This window comes from Limulus polyphemus, unplaced genomic scaffold (assembly GCF_000517525.1).
Source record: "Limulus polyphemus unplaced genomic scaffold, Limulus_polyphemus-2.1.2 Scaffold134, whole genome shotgun sequence".
Taxonomy (NCBI): Eukaryota; Metazoa; Arthropoda; class Merostomata; order Xiphosura; family Limulidae; genus Limulus; species Limulus polyphemus.
The window spans coordinates 995,538-1,021,697 of NW_013665744.1; the positions used below are offsets into that span (position 1 = coordinate 995,538).

Genomic DNA, 26,160 nt, shown 5'->3' on the forward strand with positions numbered 1-26,160 from the left:
ACTGCTAATGAAAACAATGTTGTAAATATACAACATAAATTTTTCTCAGGACTTATGTCAGTAGTTCTCTATCATTAGAAAAAAACAAGATAACTAATGTTTACACAACAGTGCATTTTTAACATTCACATAAAAAAGTGTAGTGTTGATTAATAATAAGTAAATTATACTAAGTTCAAAGATTTCAAAGAGAAATAACAAATCAAATGTGTGTTTAACATTTCTGCAGAAAGCTACACAAGAATTATCTCCATAAAGTTTTCCTAAATTTTAACTGATTTACTTATTTAAATCCTTCCATTCCTAAAATTTTTATTTTATTCTTTTATTAAGTTTTCCCTTTGCTAGCAAAACTAGAAAATTGTGACATCAATTCTCTGTCACAATAGCAGCTTCAACAGTAGCCTCAGCTCCAATCAAAAAGTTGGTTCATAAAAGTAGCTTCAAGTTCTACCATGGATTAGTACACAATCTCAAAGTAAAACAGCCATGTACTTGGAACGAAACATGAGGTACAACAGAGCTGGAAAGAAGGATGTGACTGAGCCCAGGTCATAACAATTTTTTATTAAGTTCTTCAAGTAGTAACCCTTGGCAAAGTTGTACTGTCAGTCAAAATATACATCAGAGCTAAGTGTTATATATATGTAGGCGGGACTCAGCTGTGTTGATTAAATAAAAAATAGACTGTTCAATTTACTGTGGGATGGAGGGTGCATTTCTTTTACAGTTGCTGTTCATAAAGATTATAACAAACAATTAGCAACTTGTATATATCGTCATAAATACTTGTTGAAAAAATCAAATAGGTCTACCAGTCAACTTGAATTCTCTGTGCAAACTCCTATATATAACACCCCTGTTTTACATAATAGAATTGCCTCATTAAGAAAAAACAAACAACAGAGCTTGGTGAAAGTGTGAGTTTCTTCAGTTGTGGTAGGCATAATACATAATGTATATCAAATATTCCACCAAAACACAAGTCAGGTTGTTTTAAGAGGAAAGAAGAGAAAAGACATTTGGAAAATTCACAACAAAAAAGCAGAAAATGCTAAAACATTATATGGTGAATGGTTCAATAGTGGGCTAACAACAATGAAAGCAGTGCAGCAGGGGAACTGCCAACCTCCTAGCATGAAAAATCAACTGCAGTTGAGCTGAAGGAAAGACTGATTTTGGCAATGTACAACAGCAGCAAATACAAGGTACTGAATCGTGTGCTATAAATGTTGTATTCAGTCAGTCAGCTTTATGTGAATTTTATAATCTAACTACTTCACCAGACTTTTCTACAAAATAACTAAGATTTGAAACTGGGAAACAAAAACCTGTGCAGCTTAACCCTATGGCTATCGGGTCCTTATATTGTAAGGACCTAACAATGCTATTGTTATATTTCATTTCAAAAATAAAAGTACTGGATGAAATTGTTTGAAATTTAACAAGAACTTTTTTAAAAGTATGAAGTTTCAGAAAAATAAAACATTTAATTTTTTACTTTTTCTATTTCTTCTAAAAATTCGTTATTTAATGTAGTTATTTGCATTCAGACTCTGAACACTTCACCAGCAAGGCAATTTCCATGTTGAGTATAAAATTACTCTTTATTATCTTACAGTTTCTAAATTTATATCAAGTTTTTTATGATAAATGTTTATATTTTATTTTCCATATTCTCTACTATATCACTAACTCTAGTTATTATCATCAAAGTACAGAGCAATGAAATATTTAAAATTACGAAATGAAAATATGTACTTACCTTCATAGAATAGTCTTAAAATATTGTCTTTGATTCATATGCGTAGTTTCATGTTTTACTTTTCACTGATAATTTAATTTTAATATTTTATTTTTCTTTCCTGGTATTTACCATCAACGGGTTCCTGTGGACAATAGTCTGGTATGAGCAGTGGAGAAACTTTAGCCTCCAGCAAAATCGATTTGTACATGCTTTATGTTCTAAGACTTGTGGAGTGGATGTTAAATTAGAATATATTTAGAAAATTAGTGAACATTTCAAATATGAATTTTAAAACATAAATCTGTAGATTCTGTATTTTATTTTTGCTGTAAGCTGTTTGGTGAGGATAGGGAAGTGTTTACTTGAGGTTTCTCCAACTGGCAAAAATTATCACAAAAATTATTTCAACATAAAGCTTACCAGAATTACTACTAATGTAAAAACCTAGAAATCGAGTTACAAAATGAAACTACAATAGACATAAATTTTCAAGAAAAGCTAAACAAGGAAAGGGAACAATGGCTTTTTAGAATTCTGGACTGTGTTTTATATTTAGTATCACAAAATCTAGCCTTTTGTGGTTCAGAAGACCACCTGTACACAGTGAACAATGGAAATATTTTTAAACTGTTGAACTGTTATCTAAGTATGACTTTGTCATAGCTAATCATTTGCAATGTGTACAGCAAGGCACTAGTGTTCATTACTTAAGCAAAGATAACCAAAACGAATTTTTGAAGTTGTTTGCTGAGGCTGCGACAGGAAAGATTTGGGACAAAATACAGAAAGCCCAGGACTACAGTGCACTGATGGAGTGCACTACAGATATTTCTCACAAGGAGCAACATCAATAATGATTAGATATATTAAAATTACTGGAAGCCAAATTGATGCGCAGGAGAGATTTCTGGAGTTTCTGCATATTGAAAATACAATGGAGGAGTCTTTGGCTGATTTGCTACTAAACTGATATACTCAGCATGAAATAGAATTTGAAGACTGCAGAGGTCAGTGTTAAAACAACAGGGCTAACATGAGAGGACCCCACCAAGAAATTCAAGCAAGAATAGGATAGGTCAATGAACATGCAATGTATGTGCCCTGCTGTTCCCATAACTGGAATCTTGCATTGTAATATGCAGCAGAATCATTCATAGAAGCAAAGAATTTCTTTGGAGTACTGCAGCATCTCTGCAAGATCTTTTTAGGGTCCATTAAACATTGGGATATCCTCATTAAGCACCTGAAATGTTACACACTGAAGCACATTCTGAGACATGCTGGATTGCTTGTGCTGAAGCGTCAAAGGCAGTCTGTGAAAAACTGCCTGAATTATTAAATGCTTTGCTCAAAGTATTTGAAAGTAGCAACTGTGACGGTGAAACCCTGTCTGAGATCACAGGCTTTGTGAAAGCACTGGAATTGTTTTCCTTTATTTTAGGCCTGGTTGTGTCGAATGAAGTTCTTAGCACCAACAATCACGTGACAGTGATTTTACAGTCCCCCAATTTATATCTGACAAATTCAACAGATGTGGTATCAGCAATAATGAAACAATTGTTGGATTATTGAAAAAATAGCTTCAGCAAAGCAATGAAGAAAGCAAAGGTATTAGCTCAACAGCTGGACATTGATCCTACTTTTTCATCAAAAAACACCTGCCAGGAAAGCTTTCTGAGGATGAATCTTAAGTGCTCAGGAAAAAAATTGAAGTTGTTTTTTTTAATGGCCTATTAGATAATGTTCTGATGGAAATTTAGGAATGCTTCGATTTTTTGCATTTGAATTTTGGTTCTGTGTTCCATGTAAAAACATCTGGAAGTGACAAAAAACTCAAACAAGCAAGAGATGAGCTGGCTTGATTTCTTGGGGACATAGATGGCTCATACATGGCCCAAGAAATAGCTATACTTACTCATCTTTTACCTGATGATTTGATCTCTCGGTTTCAAGTGTTGCAGTACCTGGTACAGAAAGACTTGAGCATAGCATTCCCAAACATCCAAATTGGACTGCAAGTATTGCTTACAATTCCAATTACAGTTGCAAGCACTGAACCATCTTTCACTAAACTGTCTTTGATAAAGAACTACCTGTGCTCAACAGTGTCAGAGGAGAGACTGCCTGCATTGTCTATACTTTCAATTGCTACAGTCAAAGTTCATGTAATGTAATTAACAATTTTTAACTGAAACAAGTGAAATATTATAATGGTAGGCTGTTTGATATTTTGTAGTTTTATGGTGTTAAGGACAGTGTCATGTATAATATTCAATCCATGCTTTTATTATCTGGAACTGAAAAGAAGTGGTTTACACTTTTGAAATTATTTTCACAATCCTTGCCTGTTGTATGGTCCTTTGCTCATATCAGACCACTATGTAAGGGTTTTAAGTTTGTTAAAGAACAGTTAGGCTTTCCATAAAAAAGTCACTAATGTTAAAATGCATCAAAATGTTTCAATTTCATTATTCAGACATTTAATACACTTTTAATGTATTTATGAAATATTGCACTTGGTATCTCATTTAATATTTATTTCATTTAAAAGAAAATGACATATTCACTTGGTAATTTTATAATCATAAATTTAAATTTTTAAACTTTAACTTAAATTTTCAACATTTGGTTGGTAGTTTGCCAAATGTAACCTCTATTTCAAACTTTGTAATAAATAAAATCTAATAAAATTAACAGTTCGGATTCAATGAATAACAGTCTCTCTTTTGCATATATTTACAGTAAGAGCATAAAAACTTAAACACAAGAAAAGATACAAGCATCATAAAAATTCAATGTTGAATTTCTTTTTATGGGAAGAATGACTATGGCATAGTTTTGTTTGTTTTACTGTTTCTCATTTCATAAACACTGAAGGTTAATGGCAGAATACAATAAATACTAGGGGCCTATATATTTAACTCAAATACAGTAAAAACGTTACAAAATGTACAGTATGTTAGTAGATTGATGGGACTCATTCACTTTTAATATAACTTGCTTTATACACATATAAATTAACTTTTAACTGACCTTCTTGAACTTTTAACAGTATCCCATATATTGGCTCTTTTTGGAGAAGATATTTCTTCAAATATTTGACATATTTGCCATTTTTTTCTCCTCTGACTTCACATGAATAATGATTAGAACCGCTAAATATAAATATAATGACATAAAACATATGTTTTGTGTAAAAAAAATACACAGTTCAGTAGTTTTAGAATCACTGGGCTATATACATTCCACAGTACCCTAAATTAGTAGAAAAAAGATGCCTTTTGATCCACGTTTTTTTCTTTCACATGAAAAAAATGTATCTACTAATCTGACTGACCAATACAATTTTTTGCATGTCTATTTTTTACCTAGTAACATGAAGCATACAGTAGTTTAACTAGAAAACCATACTCATTTTTAACCTAAGAAACAACTTATACATATGACAAAGAAGACAAAAATAAAGTACATCTCAAGTTACAGGTATATAAGTAAGTACTACACAATATTTATGGTTATCATTTCAATATTTATTAAAATAGAGGCATACATGCAAATCTTACACCAAGTCTTAACTACTATTTGAAATCTTTGTTTTTTGAAAAATGATATACTAATTTTAAATAAAGTCTGCGATGCACAAAATAGGAATATATATAATCATCACACTCTTGTTTTAATCTACTGAAAAGCTATGGAGCTTACAAGCAGATATGGAATAAAAAACTTCCTCTATAAAAACCTAAATCTGAACATTCATTTACCCAATATGATCATATTTACATTAGATCTTGTTACCATTATATTATAACTTTTGTTTTGTTTGGATTGGTTGTAATATATTGCACTAGGTGTCACTGTTATGTTGATCTAATGCAAATGAGATTTATAGATACAGACAATTGATGTGGGAAATAGTAGTCCAAGAAAATTGTATGCAAGTCATGGATGGTTGTACAAGAAAGGAGTTAATTTAATCTTGAATATCATCGTCAGAAGATCATCACATTTGCAGTTGTACGAATCCAAAAGGACCATAAACCCAAGATCATTTGCTGCTATTATATCGAACTATTTTATTACTGTGTCAAAGTCAGCCGTGGTAACTGATAAAAGACTTATTTGTCAGACTTTGGTATAATAGATAATTGTTTAATCATTACATGGTTACGGTTTTAATCTTTTTTTTTATATTTGTTTCATTATTTTTCATATTTAAAAATTAATGCACTGCAATGCAAATTCTCTATTTATTGGTTGCTCTAAAAACATTTCTGTGCATACCAGAATTTCATTTCTTTATTCATTAAAATTTCAGTATGTAAGAGAAGTGTGCTTGGCAAATCTGGTCATAATCAACCCAAATTTGGAGTGCAGTTGACAAACTTAGCCATAATCATTGCAGATCTGAATTTATATATATATATATTTTTTTTTTCTTAATCCAGCTATACATATACAAGATTTAGAATATATAAGACAGATCTAGTCATATTCATTCTATATTCAAAATAATGTTTTTAAATAACTAAAATCACACAACTTTATCACAATTTTGATTTTTAAGCCTTATTTGTATTATCAACTTATTTTGACTAAAAAGTATAAAAAAGTTTAACAAAAGAATAATTTAAAATGCAAAGCAGCTGAACCAGAAATTGGAATAATTATAAAAGTATTTCAAAACCAAATATTCTAAATCAAGTTGAAAGAAGACAATGTATTTAAGGTTAATAGAAAAATCATGGTGTACTTACGTGGAAAATCCATAAATGGTATTTCTCATCCCTTCAGAGATGTATATTTTTTCAGGATTACTGTATCATATAATGGCAAGGAACACATAAAACTGTATCATAAATATTTCCATAGTATTTTTCTTTTGTCATACTTAACATTTTTCAAATGGGTTAAAAGTGAAGTGATCTTAACATACTTTCCAGTAAATTGAACAATATATTTTATAACAAATACAGTAAATTCAGAAACAAAACATTCATAGCATAATGATGAATCGATATCCATATCTTATTTTGATGTAATGTCACACAAACTACTGATAAACAGACCATGCTTTGCCAGCAATAAGTATTATATACCATAAAAAAAACTGCATTGTTTCAAGGAAAGTTATAAATGAATAAAAAGTCGTTTAACTTTATGAACACACTTAAACAGAAAAAAAAAACCTAAGGTTTGGTAAATAGGTAAGAAACTTCGTTACAAGTGTCCTGAATAGATGGTTCCTAATTTTTCAGGACAGTATAATAGAGGATAGATTCCCATGAAATTATATACATATATATATCTATACAATTGTTGGATGATCTGCTGTTTTCATTACAACAAACATTCACTTGAATATACCATTAAATAAAACTAATATTGATTTACTACATTTTAATAGCTAAAATGAGTAAAAAGGAATAGTATTACACCACAGTTTTTAAATTATATATATTAAACAATACCTACTGTTTCATAAGAACATTAACATGTAATATGCTGGCTTCAGAAAATTAGTTTTTAAATTCTGCATTTTTTAAGTTGGATTATTTCATTTATTTGTCAATTTGACTTATTTATATTATTATTTCTGTTATTTTACACACCTATTTGGCAGTTGGAAGCGGCATGTATCCAAAAGTAATACATTGAGAGCAGTGTTCTTTTCTACCATACATTCTGCAACAAATTGAGCACACAAGTTTTCACTGGGATTCATGTTACAAGATGAATCAACTGGTACAAGGAAGTTTTGTTTGTAGTGTTCAAATCCATGTCCTACATAGAAGAATAATCCTAGGAAAAATAGCAAATAATCAGTAAAGTTGAAGAAGTACTACAAAAATAATTATTTTTACACATTGTTGAAAACAGTATTTCACAATGTCAGAATTTAAAAATATAGATTCTCCTTTTTTGCCAGTTGTCAAAATAAAATACTTTTAGTTATATTTCTTAATAGTATAAATGTATATTGTGTTGTTGTTGGGCTTAGGATTCTTTTTCAGTAGGTGTCTGTAACTTATTAGCAATAAATTCAATGATGAATAAACAGCACACACTTCAGTTTTCAAAATAATATATATATTCATAACAAGTTAACGTATGTACAATAAGTTATTCAACACTATAAATATTATGGGCATATCATAAACACTATACATGTAGTTCTCTCTTTCTTGTCAAATATCCACTTAGGCCTATTCAATTACTTTAGAATTTCAGTCGACAAGTTGAACTATCTTCTCTATTTCTATTGCACTAGTACTCTCTGTAATTCACTTATAATTGTGGTGCAAGTTATCATAATTGTTTTGTCTTCTTTCTTCTGAAGATCCTCTGTTCCTTTTGTCAAAGTGCACTCACGCTGACATCAATACATTGCATGTGACGTTCAATATTCTCAACATCAATGAATTATTAACAAAACTTCCTACAGTCATCTGCTTTTAACTCTTATTATAGCAAAAACTGAAGAATAATAAAATATTCACGCACAAAAATAAATTAATCTCTAATATCTAAACCAAACAGTCTTTTATCATAATGCACACCACCATTACTAATTATACTGCTTCAACAAAAACTTAACGCTGCTTTCCGGGTCTAGCATATATAGGCACCATACCAAATCAGGGTTGTCTGCTGCCAAGGATTAATAAAAAGAAGTTATGCATAAAATCACTGAACAATCAATAGTGCAACAATAGTTGGTTAGAGAAAATTTATAGTAGCTTTTTCTATAATGCAACACTTTCGTAACATACTGTAGTTTTGTCAACTAAAACTACATTTCTAGTAAAGCTAAGCTGCCACTATTAATCTTTAATAACTTGGAAGAATCCTAAAAGCATTTATTCATTATTATATATCAAAATGATAAGATCATTATCTGTTTTTATAAGACTAATAAGAAATAAGCTAATTCAAATAAATTTATGTAAAGTAAACTTTACAGTTCTTTGCTAATAACATATGAGTGTATCTAAAAGCTAAATAAACAAATTATATCTTTTATGTTTCTTTTAAGTCCTGATAAAACTCTAGTAGTGAAATATTGGTAAATAAATGTTTTCTAGAGTAAGCAGTATTTTTTAGCTGTAGATAATGCCAAGCACTACATGATCTAAACAGAACAATTCAAATAATACATCAGCTTGAATAAGTATACCATACGTCTTCAGTATTTTTAATAATGAAGCTGAAAAACTGTTTTATTTCAGAAATTTAGTTTTTTTTGTATGGATTAACAGACAATCAAGGTCTTTTAATGGTTGAATAATTGAAGATAGTATTTTAAGTTTATGAAAATGTATAGAACATTAAATTGAAATGAAACATTTGAAAATCAAACATCTTATTCATACATGATTATTTTTTTAAATGAACCAAATCCAAAGTGCAACATTTTCCTTACCTAAAAATGTATTTCAGATACCTCTTCACAGAACAGATAGCTAATACTTTGTAACACTGCTGAAAAGTTTTTGCAAATGCCCCTAGCCTCTGAATGCAACTCCCATCCCTACATTCAATAAAGTACACTGTGACAGTCTATGATGCAATGAAGCATTAGATTATAGCCCTCCACAAATAACAGGGTGATACATCCTCAATGTGCAAACACTGCCCTTGAGCACTTAATGTATACTATTAGCTTATTCTCGATGATGCAAAAGAGACACACACAGAACAGACAGCTAGGATCCCACATTGAGAAGACTGTGGATGGACTTGTGTAGAAAAAGAAATAAAAAGAAAGTTCTTTTTGGAAAATATAGTGACAGTAACGGAAAACTTATGGAGTGTGTCTCCAACTATAGGGGAGGGGAGAACTAGATGAATACCATATCCAAACAGAGTCTCCTCTTCATTCAGTACAAATGATAATGCAGAAGGGATCTGTCAAAAGAACATCCTGCTTCATGCTAGTGTTACAAAGATGGGTCGAATGTGAAGGGTGGTCAAACATTTTGTATATCTCTGGAGGTGGCAGACCATGCACATTAAGTGTGGCTCAATATTTCAAACCATATAGTACACAAGAAATATGTGATATACTTACAAGAATATGCAGGTGCAGGGATGGTCTGGTCCTTAGCACTGGGGACAGTCTGGAGCCTCTAGAAAGATTGTAGAATGATGACTGGAGAGAGAGACGAAACCATGATGTGGTGTATGTAGTGTGACAAAGATGTCATGGGTCACCCACAATCGCACCTGCAAGATCTCATCTAGGGGACAGTAAGAGAAGCCATGAACTAACAAACTTAATGGGTGATGACATGAAAAAAATGAAAGCTATCATCTCTCATGAGGAACAGAAAAGCTGGACAAGTTGTTTAACTCAACTGGTCAAAACGGAAAGAAATAAGTCATGAAAAGAAGAATCTCATAGCAAAAAACGTGTGAGACAACCCTATGAACTTCCTTTAAAAACAAGAAATCTGCTGAAGCCCCATGGACAGAGATAATGGGAAACAAAAGTTATTAGAAATGACTGCTGATGAGCTGCCTCAGTTAGGGTTTCCATCATACAAGGAACTCCCTTAAAAGCCACATCTTAAAGGAAGGGTGCCAGTTAAAATTCCCTGAAATAAGTAAGACTACCTAACCAAGTAAATCCCAAAAACAAAGAAACCTAGTTAACTGAAACTCTGCACAAGAAGAAATCAAGGCCAAGATGGAGAACGGGTAGGTATGATTTTTCCTCAGTACAGTTGCTGGAGTCATGATGTGAAGCCTTAGAAAGAAGGTGAAATGTGAACAGACAGACAAGAGGCTGAGCAAAAAAAGACAAATGGGCTGAGAACAAGAAAGAGAGAGAGACAAAGTAGGTAAGGGAGATCCCCAAACTGGAAGAAACGACTCAAGGAATTGAAGCTTTATGTAAGGAGAAGAATCTTGATCTTATGCATAGAATAAAATTCTCAAGGCCTGAAAGAGATTATGACAATAAGGAGTCAACAAGATGAGACAAAAATGAAATTGGTATGAACACAAAAATATAACTGATGCAGTAAAGAGAAGATAATCAGAGAAAGAGGAACTGTAAAAAGAGAAAGAATGTCACATACCTGTCATATCAAAGCAGAAAAGGATGAAAGTTGGATTACTTGATCTTCATCAGGGAGACAGGAACCAAAAGGAAAAACAGGTGGTGGGAACAGCAGGTTAAAATCATCAAAACATGAGGCAGGCTCAGCAAAAACCAACAGAAGCAGAAGGTTGGGAAATCTGAATCCGAGACAAAGAAAGTCAAATGGAACAAACCACTTGGACCACAATATTTCTGTCTAAGTGCCTCCAGTTGCCAATGAAACAGTATAAGACTACTCCTGTTAAGGAGTATCTGGGTATTGGAATGTGTCAGACACATGTATATGCAAATTCATAGTTGAGACAATTCACAAAGCTTTTTTTTCTTCTTGAGTACAAATCAATAAAATGAGTTATAAAAATGATAAATGGAATTGGTAACTGAAAGTTAAATGTAATTTGAGTAATGCTAAAAAAATTGTAATTTTGAATAAAAAGTACCCGAGTGAACGCTGCAGTGCCAAGGAAAAGAATGCGCTCTTGATATACTGTATTTTTAAACATATAAGTTGATGTGAGGTATAAGTCAAATTTTTAATTTTATCAACCTTAATTCATATATAAGCCAAATTGGAGTATAAGACGAGGACAAATCAAATAAGGTACCACTGTGTTGTATACTGTATGCCAATGGAAGAAATATGGTGGGAAATGTGCAGAAATTTGATGATAACAAAAGTCAGTTAAATAACGGAGAATATGAAATAAAAATATAATGAGTTAAAATTATTTTATTTCGTTTATTACACACATGAAACAATAACCGAAAGACAGAATTTGTCTTGAATATTGTCCATCTAGCCTTATACCTGCGAGTTGCTTTCTTAGTTTTCTTCGTCGTGCATAGAGCATCTTTCTACTTGTGCCAGTTTTGAACACATTTTTTGCTCACACTGTACTTACAGTGAGTGACCATATTCCTGCCATTTTCTTCTACAAATTTCACGACATCCAGCTTGAATGCTTTTGTGTAGGACTTAGTGGGAGGCATTGTGAGGTAAGATGGGCTTTTTTAAGGGTGTGGGTTTGTTGTTGAATGGTTAATTAAGCATGCTGCATTGAGCAGATCATATGATAATCTTCACAGCTGAAAAAAAACAAAAAAAACCAAACATTTATCTTATGAAACACTGACAAATTTTGATGACTAATCCTTAGATAAGTCAAGGCTTGGGCAGACTGCGAAAAAAGTCTCGTCTTATATGCTGAAAAATGCAGTCCACAAAATGCTCAACAAGATTCCCATGCATGGAGGATGTGTCACCTTCTTATTGGACAGGTATAGTCTAATGTTGATTGTATCATAGTCTAGAACACGTTAAAAACAGTTTTTGATTGTGTCATGAGATATTAGCCGTCTGTTCTGTGAAGAGGTGAGTAGCATGTCCTGAAACCCTCTTTTTCAACTTATTAAACATATCAGTCAAATGAATTTTTTCAGTAAAATATAAGCTACTTTAATTACACCATCCCTTCTTGATGCTCACTACATGTCAGGTTCACTTTTGATAACAAGCACATACATGCTGATTATTTAATATCATTCATACATTTAATTTAACTGCCTATTGTTGAGGAAGTGAGAAGGATGCATTACTACTTTTTTTAGAATTTAGCTAGGTAAGTTTCATTTTTCATTCTTCTGAATACACTCACCATCAACCCGGACAATACAAATTTCATTACGTTATTTATAGAGGTATGATAATATTTTGGGAGTTTGAATGCCAACTTCAGAAAATAAAGTTTATTTATCACCCTCAGTTGTCCATTTGTTATGTATATCTGCTTGTTTTTTTATTGAGGAACAATTATTTTCCCATACCCAACTCAGCAGGTGAATGGTAGTTCCAGGTTTTGGACATTGTAAGCTTGAACAGCCATATATATTCCCAACCCTTTCAGTTCTATTTTTATTTACATTATTAGGTTTGTGAATAAAGGTTTTATTTGACAAAAGTGTTCATGTGTTCCCATTTCCAACTGGCAAACTACTAGATCGAATATCACCAAATCTTTAGGGTTCACAAGGGAGTGACATAGAGAGGAGTCACCATTCAGATCTGTCCTCCCCTATGCCTTACATGTGGGTTGAACAGGTACATCAGCTAGTAAAAGTTAAGTCTTGCTCATGGTGTATCCCAAACACAACTGTGTGATTTCATTTTGCAGTTATGCAGATATCTCTCTTATTAAGGCATATTTTTTCTCTTCCATATTGTTGTATCTTCATTTTGCCTTTTTATGTTTGATGATTTGTTTTGTTTTTGGTCTGGTTTTTTGAAAAAATTAAAAAATATCATCCAAGGTAAGGAAGTGTTGTTGTATTACATTTTCATTTCTTTATCAGTTGAAGTTAACATAACTGTGATTATCTTTATTACAATATATATGTATCAGTGTGCATAGGCTTCCAAAAATTTTTCAATATTATACACCTACCAAAAGGTCATGATGTTATTTATGTAGTCCTTTGTGTGAATATTGAACAAAAACATAATGATATTACATATAATGTGTACATTATTTTTTCTAATATTTGACAATGTAAATGTTACCAAGTCAAGAATATATAATAGTAGTTGTTGTTACAAAATATTTATATACAGGGAGGGGCAAAAGTTATTATACAGTTGGTGTAGTTGGTTTTATCTGGTTGTCCCTAAATTAACCATTAAGAATACAAGTGAAACCAACTTAATTATTGTTTGTTTCTGAGTAAGATGTTAGAAATTAAACTATGTTATAAGTAAAACAATTGCATATTCACTTTTGCCCCAATCTGTATATACAGTTGTTAATTTGTCTGTATTCTGTTACAAGTAAATATGAGGAATTAGCTGAAATGTGGTAGAGGAACTCTGGCGGACTCTCCAAAGACAGAGTTTAGACAGGTAAGTAGCTAGATAAACATTCTTAAATTAGTACTCATTTAAATTTTACCAATTTACTGTTGAAAATAAGGCTTCATGTGTTAAAGCACAAAATAACAGAAGGAGTAGCCTATGCTCCATTTATACAATTATGTTTCAAACCCAGCATTGCAGGGTAACTTTGTTTGTATACACAACATTACAAAAAAAATATTACTAATAATTAATTTATAAAATAATAAATATACAGTCTATTAGTAAATATAAACACAAAGAATTAGTACTCTTATCATTCCAAATAAACTGTTACTTTTTATTTGATAATTCTATAACATTATATTTTAAAAGGTTTATAACATAAAAAAGGACAACTTACCATACACACCCTTACGTAATTGACTGCAAAACAAAGATACAGCATTTTTCATCTCATCCAGTGTTAGGTTTTGGAATGCAAAAATACGGAAACCGGCCTTGGTCAGGAGATCTGACATTTCTCGTACATCAGCTATACTAGCTGGAACAGGTTTCCAAATGTTATCCATATAGTTTGCATTAGCAATAAGAAGTGCTATCTTGTCAACAGCTTCAAAAGAGAGACAAAATACATATATATCAGAATGAGCTTTGTATTAGCTAGAGATCTATTGTAAATTATAAAAAGACTATGTACACTTTTGAATATCTGATTTATTTTTAATAAAAATTAATAAAGGTGCTTGAAATTTTCATCCTGAATGGCACCTTATGGACTAGAAAGCTAAGCCAGATCCTTTAAGCCTAGTTCAAGGTCCAGACATAGATTTAACAATTTTGAACAGCTGACCAGAGGGAAGAAAATCAGTCAGAAGTACTCACCACTGGAGCAGACACTTTTAACAAAACTGAACAACTGACTGTTATTTTTATGATGTTCTCATAGCTTAAATTTATTGAATCTTGGACCTTTCAATCTGCAGCCTGGCTTACTAACCACTAGGCCATATTTGGCTCAAACTTATTAAGAGAGACAGAAATACAAATACATAAACAATTCAGATCACTTAGGGGCAGAACCCTAATAACTCAAAAACTGAGAAGACTGAACTTAAGAAATATATGGTATCTAAACATTATGAAGATAAACTAAACTACTGGTCCTGAAATGAAGACAAATTAAGCTAACTTTAAGATTCATTTAAAAAGCAAATCAAATTTTGTTATTCACTTTAAACTTTTACTCCCTTAGCAGTAAATCATCTTTGAAATGTATGCTCTTCAATTTCAAATTTTCATTTAATTAACTAGCAAGTATTCTGAAAAATACAGAAGCTTAAACATTACTTGAAATGATACTTCATAAATATGCATAAATTTTACAACAAAAAATATTTTATGTTCCAGTGACTTTTAAATACTCTATTATTTAAGTTTATCACCCTTTTATTTTCCATGAAACAAAACAGAGGATAATCTTTATGCCAAATTATCTTATCTTCCCATCCTTTTTCACTATAAAGAAATGTTAGTGATTTATGGCTTTTATAAATAAATTAGTTCTTAGGCTCATCCTGTTCAGTCTTGAAGAGGAAGGTCAAGTCTGCAGTAGCTATACACAAGGACATAAAAGTATGGAAGTAAAATAAAAAATCAGCATAAAGTTTCTGTGAAATTAAAATAAAGTATCTGTGAACCTTGTAAAAACATATGTTTTGCTTCTTCAACTCATTTTCAAACAAATAAAATTTTCAGGTCACAAACTATTTTTATACATGTTCTTGTAGCACTTACTACAAATGAAATTACCATCCTTTCATATATGAACTTTATCAGTTAGCAACTTCTTTAGTATAGATTGCTGTAGAGATAAGTGGATTTTGATAGTCAATTAACTGTCCAGCTCATTAACTGATTACATTGAACTATTCTATGATTTCCACAAGACTTGGATAATTGATATAATGGAAAATAGTAAAAATCAGAAAAACTAATTTAATTAGTTGATTATTTTCATGATATTAATTAAATTAATCATAACTTCAATCAAGTTATTTTATATGACACTAATCAATGTAATAAATGCTTATAGGTAATCAATTAATCAAGTTAGTTACCCAGCTCTATAGTTAGTATAGTCATAACTTAAAAAACTTAATCCTTTGCCTTTAAAGTAGGCTAGATAAATTTTATTTACAAAGCTCTAAATTTTGAATAATAGTCTGCTTCACTTAACCTGAAAAGCCACAAGAGTCTCTCTCTATATATATATATATTTATATTAGAAAAGCAGTAAATTGTTGGAAAGTAAATCTATTCACCTTCCTTCAGGTAGTGCATCTATGATTAACATCTTTATACATCTCATCAAAGCCTAAACTCTGCAGTGTCAGATATATGTAGAAAGAATGAGAGACTTTTACTTATCGTGTTCTTCACTTCTTGAAAATAATCTACTAGAATTATTTTCAAAAATGAACTTTTAATAACAGATAGCCTTGTCTGTGTTATCCAACAATATCTGAATCATCAAGTGTTAACAAATCATAGTAGTAACTGCAAAAATGTACCATAATACTGTCATTAGAAAAAAAAACAATAGCTTACCATAATAAGGTGTATCATCATTAGGACTATCAAGCTCAACTACTACTTCTTTTGAAAGAACAGAACCACAATCATTGCTAACTTGACACTGATATGTCCATTTATGTACTCCATCTTTTGGATAAATGTTGCGAAGTTCTAGATCTGATCGTGTTTCCCCTGTCAGCATGAGAATAAATTAAAAGTGAATCAGCTAAGACATTCCAATTCAGTATAGAGGACCAAAAGTGCTATAGTTTTTTCTAATAAGTAACAAATATTAAACAAAAATATATCCCAAACATTTGAAAAGTATCAGAAAAAATAATTCATTAAAGACATTAAACCAACTGGAGTAGTTTCACATTTTACTTAGAAATAAAAGTAACATCAGAAAATAACCAGATCTCCACTAGAAATAGCTAACAAAGTAAAAAAGAGCACAAAAACATTATTATTGAGCAAAGTATATCAATGAAACAAATTTATATTGTTTAAAGAAACATTTCTTCCACAATTGTCAAGTAGCTTAATGAACAATGCATAATTACTGGATTCCTCTTAGCCGAATTGCTGTAAAAATTGCACTTTGTCTTTAATTTTACTTCTTCTACAATCATTTCATGAAAAGTTAAAACTGATTTTTCAGGTTAAATCTTTGAAACATAACCGCTGTTTTAAAGCATTACTATTTCTTAAAAATATAAACACTGCTAATGATTAAGTTTCAGTATAATGCAGATTGAAAAGTTAACTTAATAGGTATCTCTACAAGTGTGGATGACTGTTGAGGCAGATATTTGGCATTAGTGAGGACTGAATGCTAACATTTTTATGTTCCACAAGTAAGGTATACTCTTTCCATCTTTAATATATCTAGTTTTATTACTTTTTTTAATATTATAATTTCATTACAAATATTGTTCACATTGTTAGTATATGTATTTACTAAAATCTCCTATGCTGGCTGAGCCTTGTGAGACATTACTGGGTTTATGGCCAAAAATAGTTAATAGTGAGGACACCCATGAATGCAACAATGAATTCTAATCTTTATAAGAGGTATGTAAGAAAAATATATATATTGGCTACAGTGATGGCCAAGTTGATTTTTCAGTTTAGCCCTAGATACACAACTTACTCCAATCAAAAGTTGTTATTGTTATTAAATGTTTGGAAGATACTTCAAAAAACAAAAAGTCACTTACATGAATGATTAAGTCATTTACGTAACCTTTTTATTCCATACTATATGTATTCCTGTGTTTAGGTAAACTACTCATACCTGATGAAACATTGTAGATTTGTTAATATGTTAAACTTGTAATAAAACTTTCTTTGTTCCTTGTCATCATATTTGTACATATAGGCTTTCTATATAATGATATATATTTGAATCTTCTCACCTGACATTATAGCTCGATTACGGTACCACTGGTAGTGCACTGGTAACTTACTGGAAGCTGTACAGTTTAATAAAAGACTACTTCCTTGAGAAGTCTTACCATTACTAGGATTTATTGGATGTGCAATGATTTCTGGAAGTTCTAGAATAAAACAATCATATTCAATAGTAACTCATTATATTTGTATTCATAAAAGTATAGCATATATTATTGTCTGAATTCATTCTCAAGTTTGGAAAATAAAAATGAAAAAACAAAATCTCAACTAAAAATTCTTTCTAAAATGAATTTTTGACAGACTTTCTCAAACAAATGGCTGACTGGATGATAAAAACAAAGAAAGGTTAAACAGCTTACTGAAATGGCAGAAAATAAACTATAAACAACCTGTTCTTTGCTTTTGATATAATAAAGGAAGGCTTTTGCTGTGGACATCAAATACTGAGGGTCAACTGCACTTTATAAAAATTATGTTCTGCATCCCTTGATGCCTTTGAAATTAATTTCTTTATTGTTGACCATACTCACTTTGACAGTCATGATTGTGTCCTACTGCCTGAAACTGCAATTTCCATTGTAACAAGCTCATGCAAGGTCAATCTAATAACAGTCAATCTAATTGACAGTCATGATTGTGTCCTACTGCCTGAAACTGCAATTTCCACTGTAACAAGCTCATGCAAGGTCAATCTTAGTCCCACATCACAGACCTTATGCTATGCATTAAAAATGATTTTAAAGATCGCATTTAAGTAGACCATGGCATAAATGTTTATAGGAGCTGCATTGAGAGATTTGACAGGTATGTGGTCAAATGCTATAATTCCAGTTTTTATTACCATGTTTCTTATAAAAACCACCACTGATAGTGAGGTGAGGCTAATGAGTATGCATTACCTTTAAATCTTTATCATCTTCTTAAGAGGATCAGAAGATATGGCAGGTTTCATTACCATAATCTTTTTGGATCAGAGGATTCTAATCGTAACCACAGCCTTCAGTTTGCAAGTAAAAGGTTGCTCAGGATTGATTACAATGGCTCTTGAGGTCCTAAACATTCTGATATGCAAATTTACTCATGTTTCCATGGGGAAACACTGAATGCTCCTTGCTTTGAATGTTATGTCATTTTGTTTTACACCATTTAAAAATCTTGCTATACGAAAATTGATAGAATCAGATACTCACAGGTAATCAGTTATATCAAGTAAAGGAGTTAATTGCTCAGTTCTAGGTGTTAAGCACCTACATATTTGGTTCACTCAGAATTTATGACCATTCATCACGCAATGCCATCACAGGTAAAAGTATGAGTGGCAGAATGTTATAGTCCTTTTCATGGAAAGATAAGTGTCAGGTAAAATAATTAATTGATAGAAATTTGTTACTAAACCAATTAATGTAATGAAAATAAATACCAACTAATCAAAATTATTTCTTTCGATTATCATTGTTATCAATTATTACAACTATCCAAGTTTCATGTGAGAATAATTGATTAATAAGAGTGACAATTAATCAGTTAGCAAGTTTTACTAATTGCTCAGCTCTATTATCACTTTACCTGTGATTCCACAGCTTGCATTTGACTGACTTTCTGCATTCTGCTGATATTAATGCAGTAAAATCAGAAACAGGTGCAGCTAGAGTATAGATGCATGAAAAAAAAAGTGAGAGTACCAAAACCATCTCAGGAAATTGTAAAACTGACATGGTTTAAAAATGCTTTGAATTTTGGTACAGCCTACTCCTTTTTAAGTTATGTGGCATTTTGCATTCCATTCTGGTTATTTCAAATTCTCACAGGTATGCATGCATTCAGACTGGTAATATAATTCAAACTGCATTTAAGTTGGCTCATCCTTCATGTACAATCTACTTGAAATAATTTCCATTCAACAATTGTAAAAGCAACAATTTAGAAAATCTCACACGTTACAAAACTTTTAATTTACTTTATATTTGTGTATACGACTGGTTTAACAAGTGTTATTTGCTTTTAAAAAAAAGAAATCCATGAATGTTTAATACCTTTATCAAAGTTAACATTTTCCTATACTGAAAATCTATTGCTGATAGATAACTCTGCACATAGAAATGGTATTTCCCTCTCGCATCTGCCTATGAGATTTGCAAACAACTAGCCTTGAGCTAAGTTTCACCTAACTTCACATGTTTAACTTAAACTATGCTGGTGCATGATGATATCATCATGCGATAAAACCCCTCCACTAATAGGAAAGCAACAAAACTTCTCTGCACAGTAACTTTCCCTATACACTTGCAATCTTGATAACTTCATTCTTATATGAGGCAAGGAGAAAAAGGGTGCATCAGAAGTGGAGAGGTCAGGTGGGAAGGTGAGTAGCTATTGAAAATACATTTTCAGTATAGGAAAATGTTAATTTCCAAGAAAATAACTTATCTCTTCACAGAGAAATTCTAGAATCTCACACTGAAGTGGTGGAAGGGCTGGTGTAAAAACTTATCAAGATAATATCCCTTTAAATAGTGCCTGAAGGGAAGCCCATGGAGTGTGACACCTGATGGCAGAGAAATAATAAGGACACACACCTGTGGGAGACTGCATTTCATCTCAATCAGGGTATATATTTTGCCCAAGATGAAAAGGAAGTAAGATGAAAGAGCCTGAAGTTTCACAGTGATGGGTGTAATGGGAACATGAACTACCAAGTACTCGCATACAAGTGGTTGGCAAACCAACATATGTAGTGTGGTTAGGGCAAAATTAGACCATATAATGTGTGTTCACCTTGACACTACTCAACAGACTATGGCTGCAGAAGGAAGGGGTGACCCATACTATACTCATAGTGTCACCACTGCTTTACTTCTCACAGTATTGTGCTAAGCTCAACTGTTGAGGACTCTCCATGGTCCACCACCCCAGCAGCTAAGAACTGGTAAGTGGCAAGGGTCTCTGATGCTCCACTTGAAGAAGGGGGGGATTTGCATTGGAGACCCAGAGAAGCTCCCAGATCCCCTTCAGACCACCAGGTTTCTGACTGGAGACAATGCAATGGGTGACTGCAAAGCCTTACTTCTATAAGCCAGCAAGTGCAAGCCAAAGAAGTGGGCAGTCACTTTCCTGGTGTGGCCTTTTTCATGAAAGTCCCTGGAATTGGTACAATTTGAAACAGACAACTTAGTCAATTTGTATACCAAGAGGGTATGTCAATTGTTATTGCAAAACACTCCATCTCACAGTGAGCACAGTTAGAGTAAGTGCAGATGGACTGAGCACTTTCAGTTATCCTGGCTTGATGCAATTTTGGAAATAAGCATACCCTGGGAGGCAACACCAGCTACCTGGTGTGATCCTGACTGATAGAAGGGAGGGAAAGAAAAAAGAGAACATACTTACCCATCTCAGAGATGGTGGGTTGATTGAAGAATAGTGAACTGAGGAAATTGAAATCCTGCAGGAGACAAAACAGCCAGATGATGAAGATAATGAGTGACGAACGTGTGGAAAGTTGTCCACATGCCTACATGGAGAATCTTAACAAAGGGCCTGCAAAGGTGGGAAGCAAGAGAGTGAGATAGGTGACAAATCTGATGCAAAGCAATGTGAAATAGCCTGAGAGCATCCACATTCAGAAAAGAATATACCAACTGGAGGAGTTGACAGACCCATTAAGTAAGGGTAGAAGGAGAGAGGTCCCTCGAAGAAGAAGGGTTTAAGGATGTGAACAAATAAATGGTAAGGATGCTGAAAGGTAGAAGTCTGTAGTAAGTAACATGGAACGACTCAAAGAGGACACAGAAGCTGATCTGCGTCTGAATAATCTATAGGTGAGAGATAGAAGGAAGGGAGATAGGAGAGAAAATATGGTTACCTTCCAAGCAGCAGACATCTTAGGAAGAGAAGATTGGTCTGTAGAGAAGTATACAAGTGCAGTGGAAAAGGATACCAATATCACATACATCTTAACGAAGGTGAGGAGGAGGAAATAAGTTTTCAGAGAAAGGTGGTACAAAGAGCAAGAAGCCAATGACTCAAATTATGCACGTGTGCAAAACCACATTAAGATTCCAGTCAAGATGAAGGAGCAAAACAGAATGGAGAGGAGAGGGGATGAAAACAGGAAGAGCCTGATAACCAGCAATGGTGGAGATCGACAAACCATAATCAAAAAGCCAGATTAAAAAAATAAAAAAGACAGAAAGATGGTTCAAAATAAGATAACCAGGAGAAAAGAAGTGGCAGATGGACCAATGACAAAAGACCTACCACTTTTGTTGATAGACAAATATAGAAGAAGGGCAACAGAAGTTTAACAAGAAGAGTTTCTACATGTTCAGAGTTCTGCCCAATGTGGAACAGACCAAACAAATCCCACACATAAAGATAGAGAGGTGATATCACTTGATGAAAAAAAAAGGATGTGTGAGGTTGAAGCAATAGATATGGGACATTGGGTAGAGAAAGGTTGGGTCCGGACACTAATAAAAAAAACAAAAAGCCAAGGCCGAGATGGCCAAAGAGATGCCACCAGTAGGACTTGACAAGGAATGTCATGTATCAAAGTGAGAAACTGAGGGAGGAGGTAAAGAGGAGGAGAGTCATAGAGAAAAATGTGAGACCAGACCAGGCTGAGAGCATTGGCAGTCAGAGCCAAAGGATGATGAACAGGAGACCATAAGAAAGGAAGCTTGAAATTGAGAGAGGTGACAAAGGCATCTATGAAAGGTGTAAAGACCACTCCTTTGGTAGAATATGGTCTAGCCACAATAGGCAGTCTGCCATCAGCATATGACTGGAAACAAGAAGAACCCAAAGTGAATGGGCCTAGAAGAGTAGGTCGAATGCCCAAAACCAAAGGGGCCTGAAATTGGTGCTCCCTTGACAGTTGATGTAAGGAACAATTGTGGAATTGTCGGAATAGATCATGACAAAGTGCTTCAGCAGTAAGGGCAGGAAATGGGAGCATACCTGACAAACAGCAAGAAGTTCAAGCTCATTGATATGGAGTGAATGCATGTCCTGCTTCCAAATGCCAGAAGTCATGTTGTCATTAAGAGAAGGGCCCCAACCTGAAAGGGAAGCATTGGTGAAGAGATAGCGGTCCAGTCTGGGGGTGTTAAGGGAATGATGGAGGTAGTATTAGCATGGCCCAGCCACCATAACAGTTCTTTGAGTAGAGGAGAGGGGAGGTTCACAATCAAGGCCAATGGAACATGAGAGAGAGTATTCCTTGGATCAGCAAATTTTACTGGAAGAAGTGTAAGTGTATGCACCCTAAAGGGGTTCCAGGAAAACCAGAATTCCCTAAAATGAAAGAACCACTCATGTAGGATGAGAATGAAAAGATCAAATCCTGATGACCAGGTATTCTATAGCTCACAGGCAAAGAGGAGAAGGCTGAGTTTGGATGAGACAAGAAATGAAAAAAATGTACAGAACTACCAAATACTGAGTAGGCACGAGAAAGGACATGAATATCTTGACCATCCCAAGCAAGTAGCTTCCTAGAAAAGAAAGGATGTATGAGATAAAGATACCACCCAAGAATGGTCCAATAGAAGTTAACAATTCAAGAAAAAAAAAGATAGCCCCAGGCCCTGAAGATGGTAAGTGAAGGCCCTCACAAAACAAATGAATGCAAAAGAGGCTGAAGCTAAGTCAAAGAGAAGGGCAGAGAATGGGAAAACATGAACCTGATAGATGGAACATACAAATGTATGAAGGATGGGTCAATAGGGATGTGTAGGAAGGTGTCCAACACATCGACTACGGCCAACTGCAAACCTGGTGAAAAAGACTATAGATGGGGTCAGGAGAAGAAGAAAAGGATATGGGAGGAGGAGCAAAGAGAAGAGAAATGGAGAGAGAGAGAGAGACCATAGGTGATAAAATTAAAAATGACTGTCAGCACAAAATGAGACCAACTGCAGGCGAAGAGGAAGAGACGATTACTCTTAGGGCTGGTAAGTGGCAGGATAGTTACTAACAAGAAGAGTGATAAACCAGACATCAGGTAGTGAGAAGATCAGAAAAAGAGGAAGGCCTGGAACCTGGAATGGGAAGTTAGGGGTAGACCAATACAGGACAAGAACAGGACTCAAAGGGCAAGGTCGAGAAAGAGGAAAAACTTGGGATGATAATGAGCACTGAAGTCATACAACTTCAGTCCAAACCTCCAGTGAGAAATTAACACCACCAAAAAAATCCAGGTAATGAAAAGGAGTACAATGAAGACCATGTATACAAGAAGGAGGAAAGTGTACAGTAAAGAGGAATACAACTCGACCCAACAGTAGTGGAACAAAGTAAGGAGGGATAGAGCAGAAGAAGAAGTGGAAAAGGCTAAGCTGGAAAACAGAAGGGAACAAACTTCTGTAGAAAAACCCCTCTGGAGCATGAAGAACTGCTTCAGACAAAGGTTAGAGGGAATAGAGAAGGGTGGTGAGAAAAAGACAAAGACTTGAAAGTGAGAACCAGAGAGCAAAATAGAAAACAAGTAGCCTGATCCACACTTAGACCAAATAGATAACAAAGAAAGGGAATCTAGAAAGGAAGAATGTCTACAAGTCAGGACAAAAAAGAGTCACAAATGCAAGGGGGACGAGGCATTTCAGTGTTAGATAGAAATTGCTAGAGAAGAAAACAGCATAAACCCTAATAACAAGCAAGGAGGAAAGTCAAGGTAAACCCCAAGAATGGGGTTTATGGAGTGAAGAATGAGCAATATTAAAGGACACAGGCAAAAGATAAGGAAAGGAACAAGCCAAAAAATGAAGTCTAGAAAGAGATTGGAAGGTTAAGGTCATTCCTCAAATGGTAAGGCACTACCCATAGCATATCAGGTTAAATATGTAGTTCAATGGACCATTCCTGAGTGAAGAGAAAGAATGTTAGCTGACAGAACAGAAGTAGGAGGCCCAGTAAGCATATGGTAATCCACAACACATTGAACAAAGGCTGCAATGTTCCCAATAGTTAACGAGATTCCAGAAGCTATAGTAGAAATAAGACCTGTGTGTATAACATCATCAATCACATAGAACTAAGTACAAGTCACTATCATTTGAGAAATCATGATAAAAAAATCAAAGCTTTTGAAAAAAGCTAAGTAAAACCAAAATTTCGTTAACTAATGCAATCTCATCAAATTGAACTTAAACAAGAAAACTGAACTGTCTGTTCAATGCAGTGTCAAGGGAAAGAATGAAATTATCTCAAGTTCAAGTGTATAGGAGATTTACTGTGCATCAAGGTTGTGTCAATTTCTTACTGATGGAAGGCTATTATTGCATGAGGACATCATCATGCACCACTGAAGTTCACATTAAACATTAATTTAGGTGGGAGTTAGCTCAAGGCTAGTAATATGCAAGTCTCATAGGTAGATGCATGAGGAATTTAAAATTATTTTAATACATGATATATACAATAATTTTATGAAACACAATTGTTTTATTACTAATTCCATGTCCTGATAAATTGACTACTATAGCAATACTGCAACATTTATCCTTTGGACCAGAAAGAAGGAAGACAATTTTTTAAGTAAAGACAAACATGTATAAAATATTTATATACTTAGAATCACTAAATTTCAGTCTGAAATGATTTTTCACTAGTATTATAAATGAAACAATTACCAAATACTTAATCTAATATTACAAATTTTGACATGAAAAATATAAATATGCTACCTTAGTTATGAACTATTACTAAATTTCAAAAAAGTCCTTCAGGGACAATCTCACCAAAGAAGTAAAATGACTGATGTTTTGGTTTAACTTTGACTTCTACAGGTGTTGAAATCACCTTATTAAAACCTTCAGTTTGTCTATTGTAATTGAAGACTTGACAGAAATAACTTCCTTTGTGCTCTATTCTACAAAACAAAAACAAAATTGTAGTATTACTCACTGAAACTCTTGTACGAAATTCTGAAATGTATAAATTTTCAAAAATCATAAAGAGGAAAAACCAATGAGACTCATAGTAACAGCTAATGATTCTCTGTAAGAGTAGGTTTCTTGGATCCTACAAAGGATGTTACAACTTTTCCTCCACATACATTTCCCATGGATCTGGTAAGTACCTACAGCTTAGAGACTAAACACTAACTCTTACATTTCACAATTTTTATGCTAAATTCTTATATCATTACACTTCTGATGAGAAAATAAACAGTGCTATTGTTTCATTGTGATAATCTATATGCGGATGACTTAAGAGCCTGTTTTTTATTTTTAAAAACAGTTCTTTTAAGTATTATTTTTTTAGTCCCACTATTGGTTAAAATCATGGAATTATACACTTTTGAATATTTTCAACAATTATTTTCAAACCACATACTTAACTAGAGCCCTCTAGTGGTAGACTATTGTTTTCAGTGGAATCATGTTAGAGATAACCTCGGCCCGGCATGGCCAGGTGGTTATGACACTCGACTCGCAATCTGAGGGTCGCGGGTTCAAATCCCCATCA

General features: G+C 33.2%; 1 protein-coding gene across 4 annotated transcripts in view; it reads right to left on the reverse strand.

Annotated features, from left to right (window-relative positions):
• The window catches only part of LOC106473842 (mucosa-associated lymphoid tissue lymphoma translocation protein 1-like), a 52,501-nt gene that overhangs the window by 10,794 nt on the left and 15,547 nt on the right, over window positions 1-26,160 (reverse strand). For all 4 annotated transcript variants that reach the window (XM_013934523.2, XM_022379241.1, XM_022379245.1 and 1 more), the window contains exons 5-11: window positions 25,431-25,561; window positions 17,694-17,834; window positions 16,309-16,467; window positions 14,102-14,311; window positions 7,360-7,549; window positions 6,505-6,564; window positions 4,781-4,902 (exon numbers count right to left, since the gene is read on the reverse strand). In XM_013934523.2, the coding sequence (XP_013789977.2) occupies window positions 4,781-4,902; window positions 6,505-6,564; window positions 7,360-7,549; window positions 14,102-14,311; window positions 16,309-16,467; window positions 17,694-17,834; window positions 25,431-25,561 (1,013 nt within the window). The remainder of the gene's footprint in view (window positions 1-4,780; window positions 4,903-6,504; window positions 6,565-7,359; window positions 7,550-14,101; window positions 14,312-16,308; window positions 16,468-17,693; window positions 17,835-25,430; window positions 25,562-26,160) is intronic.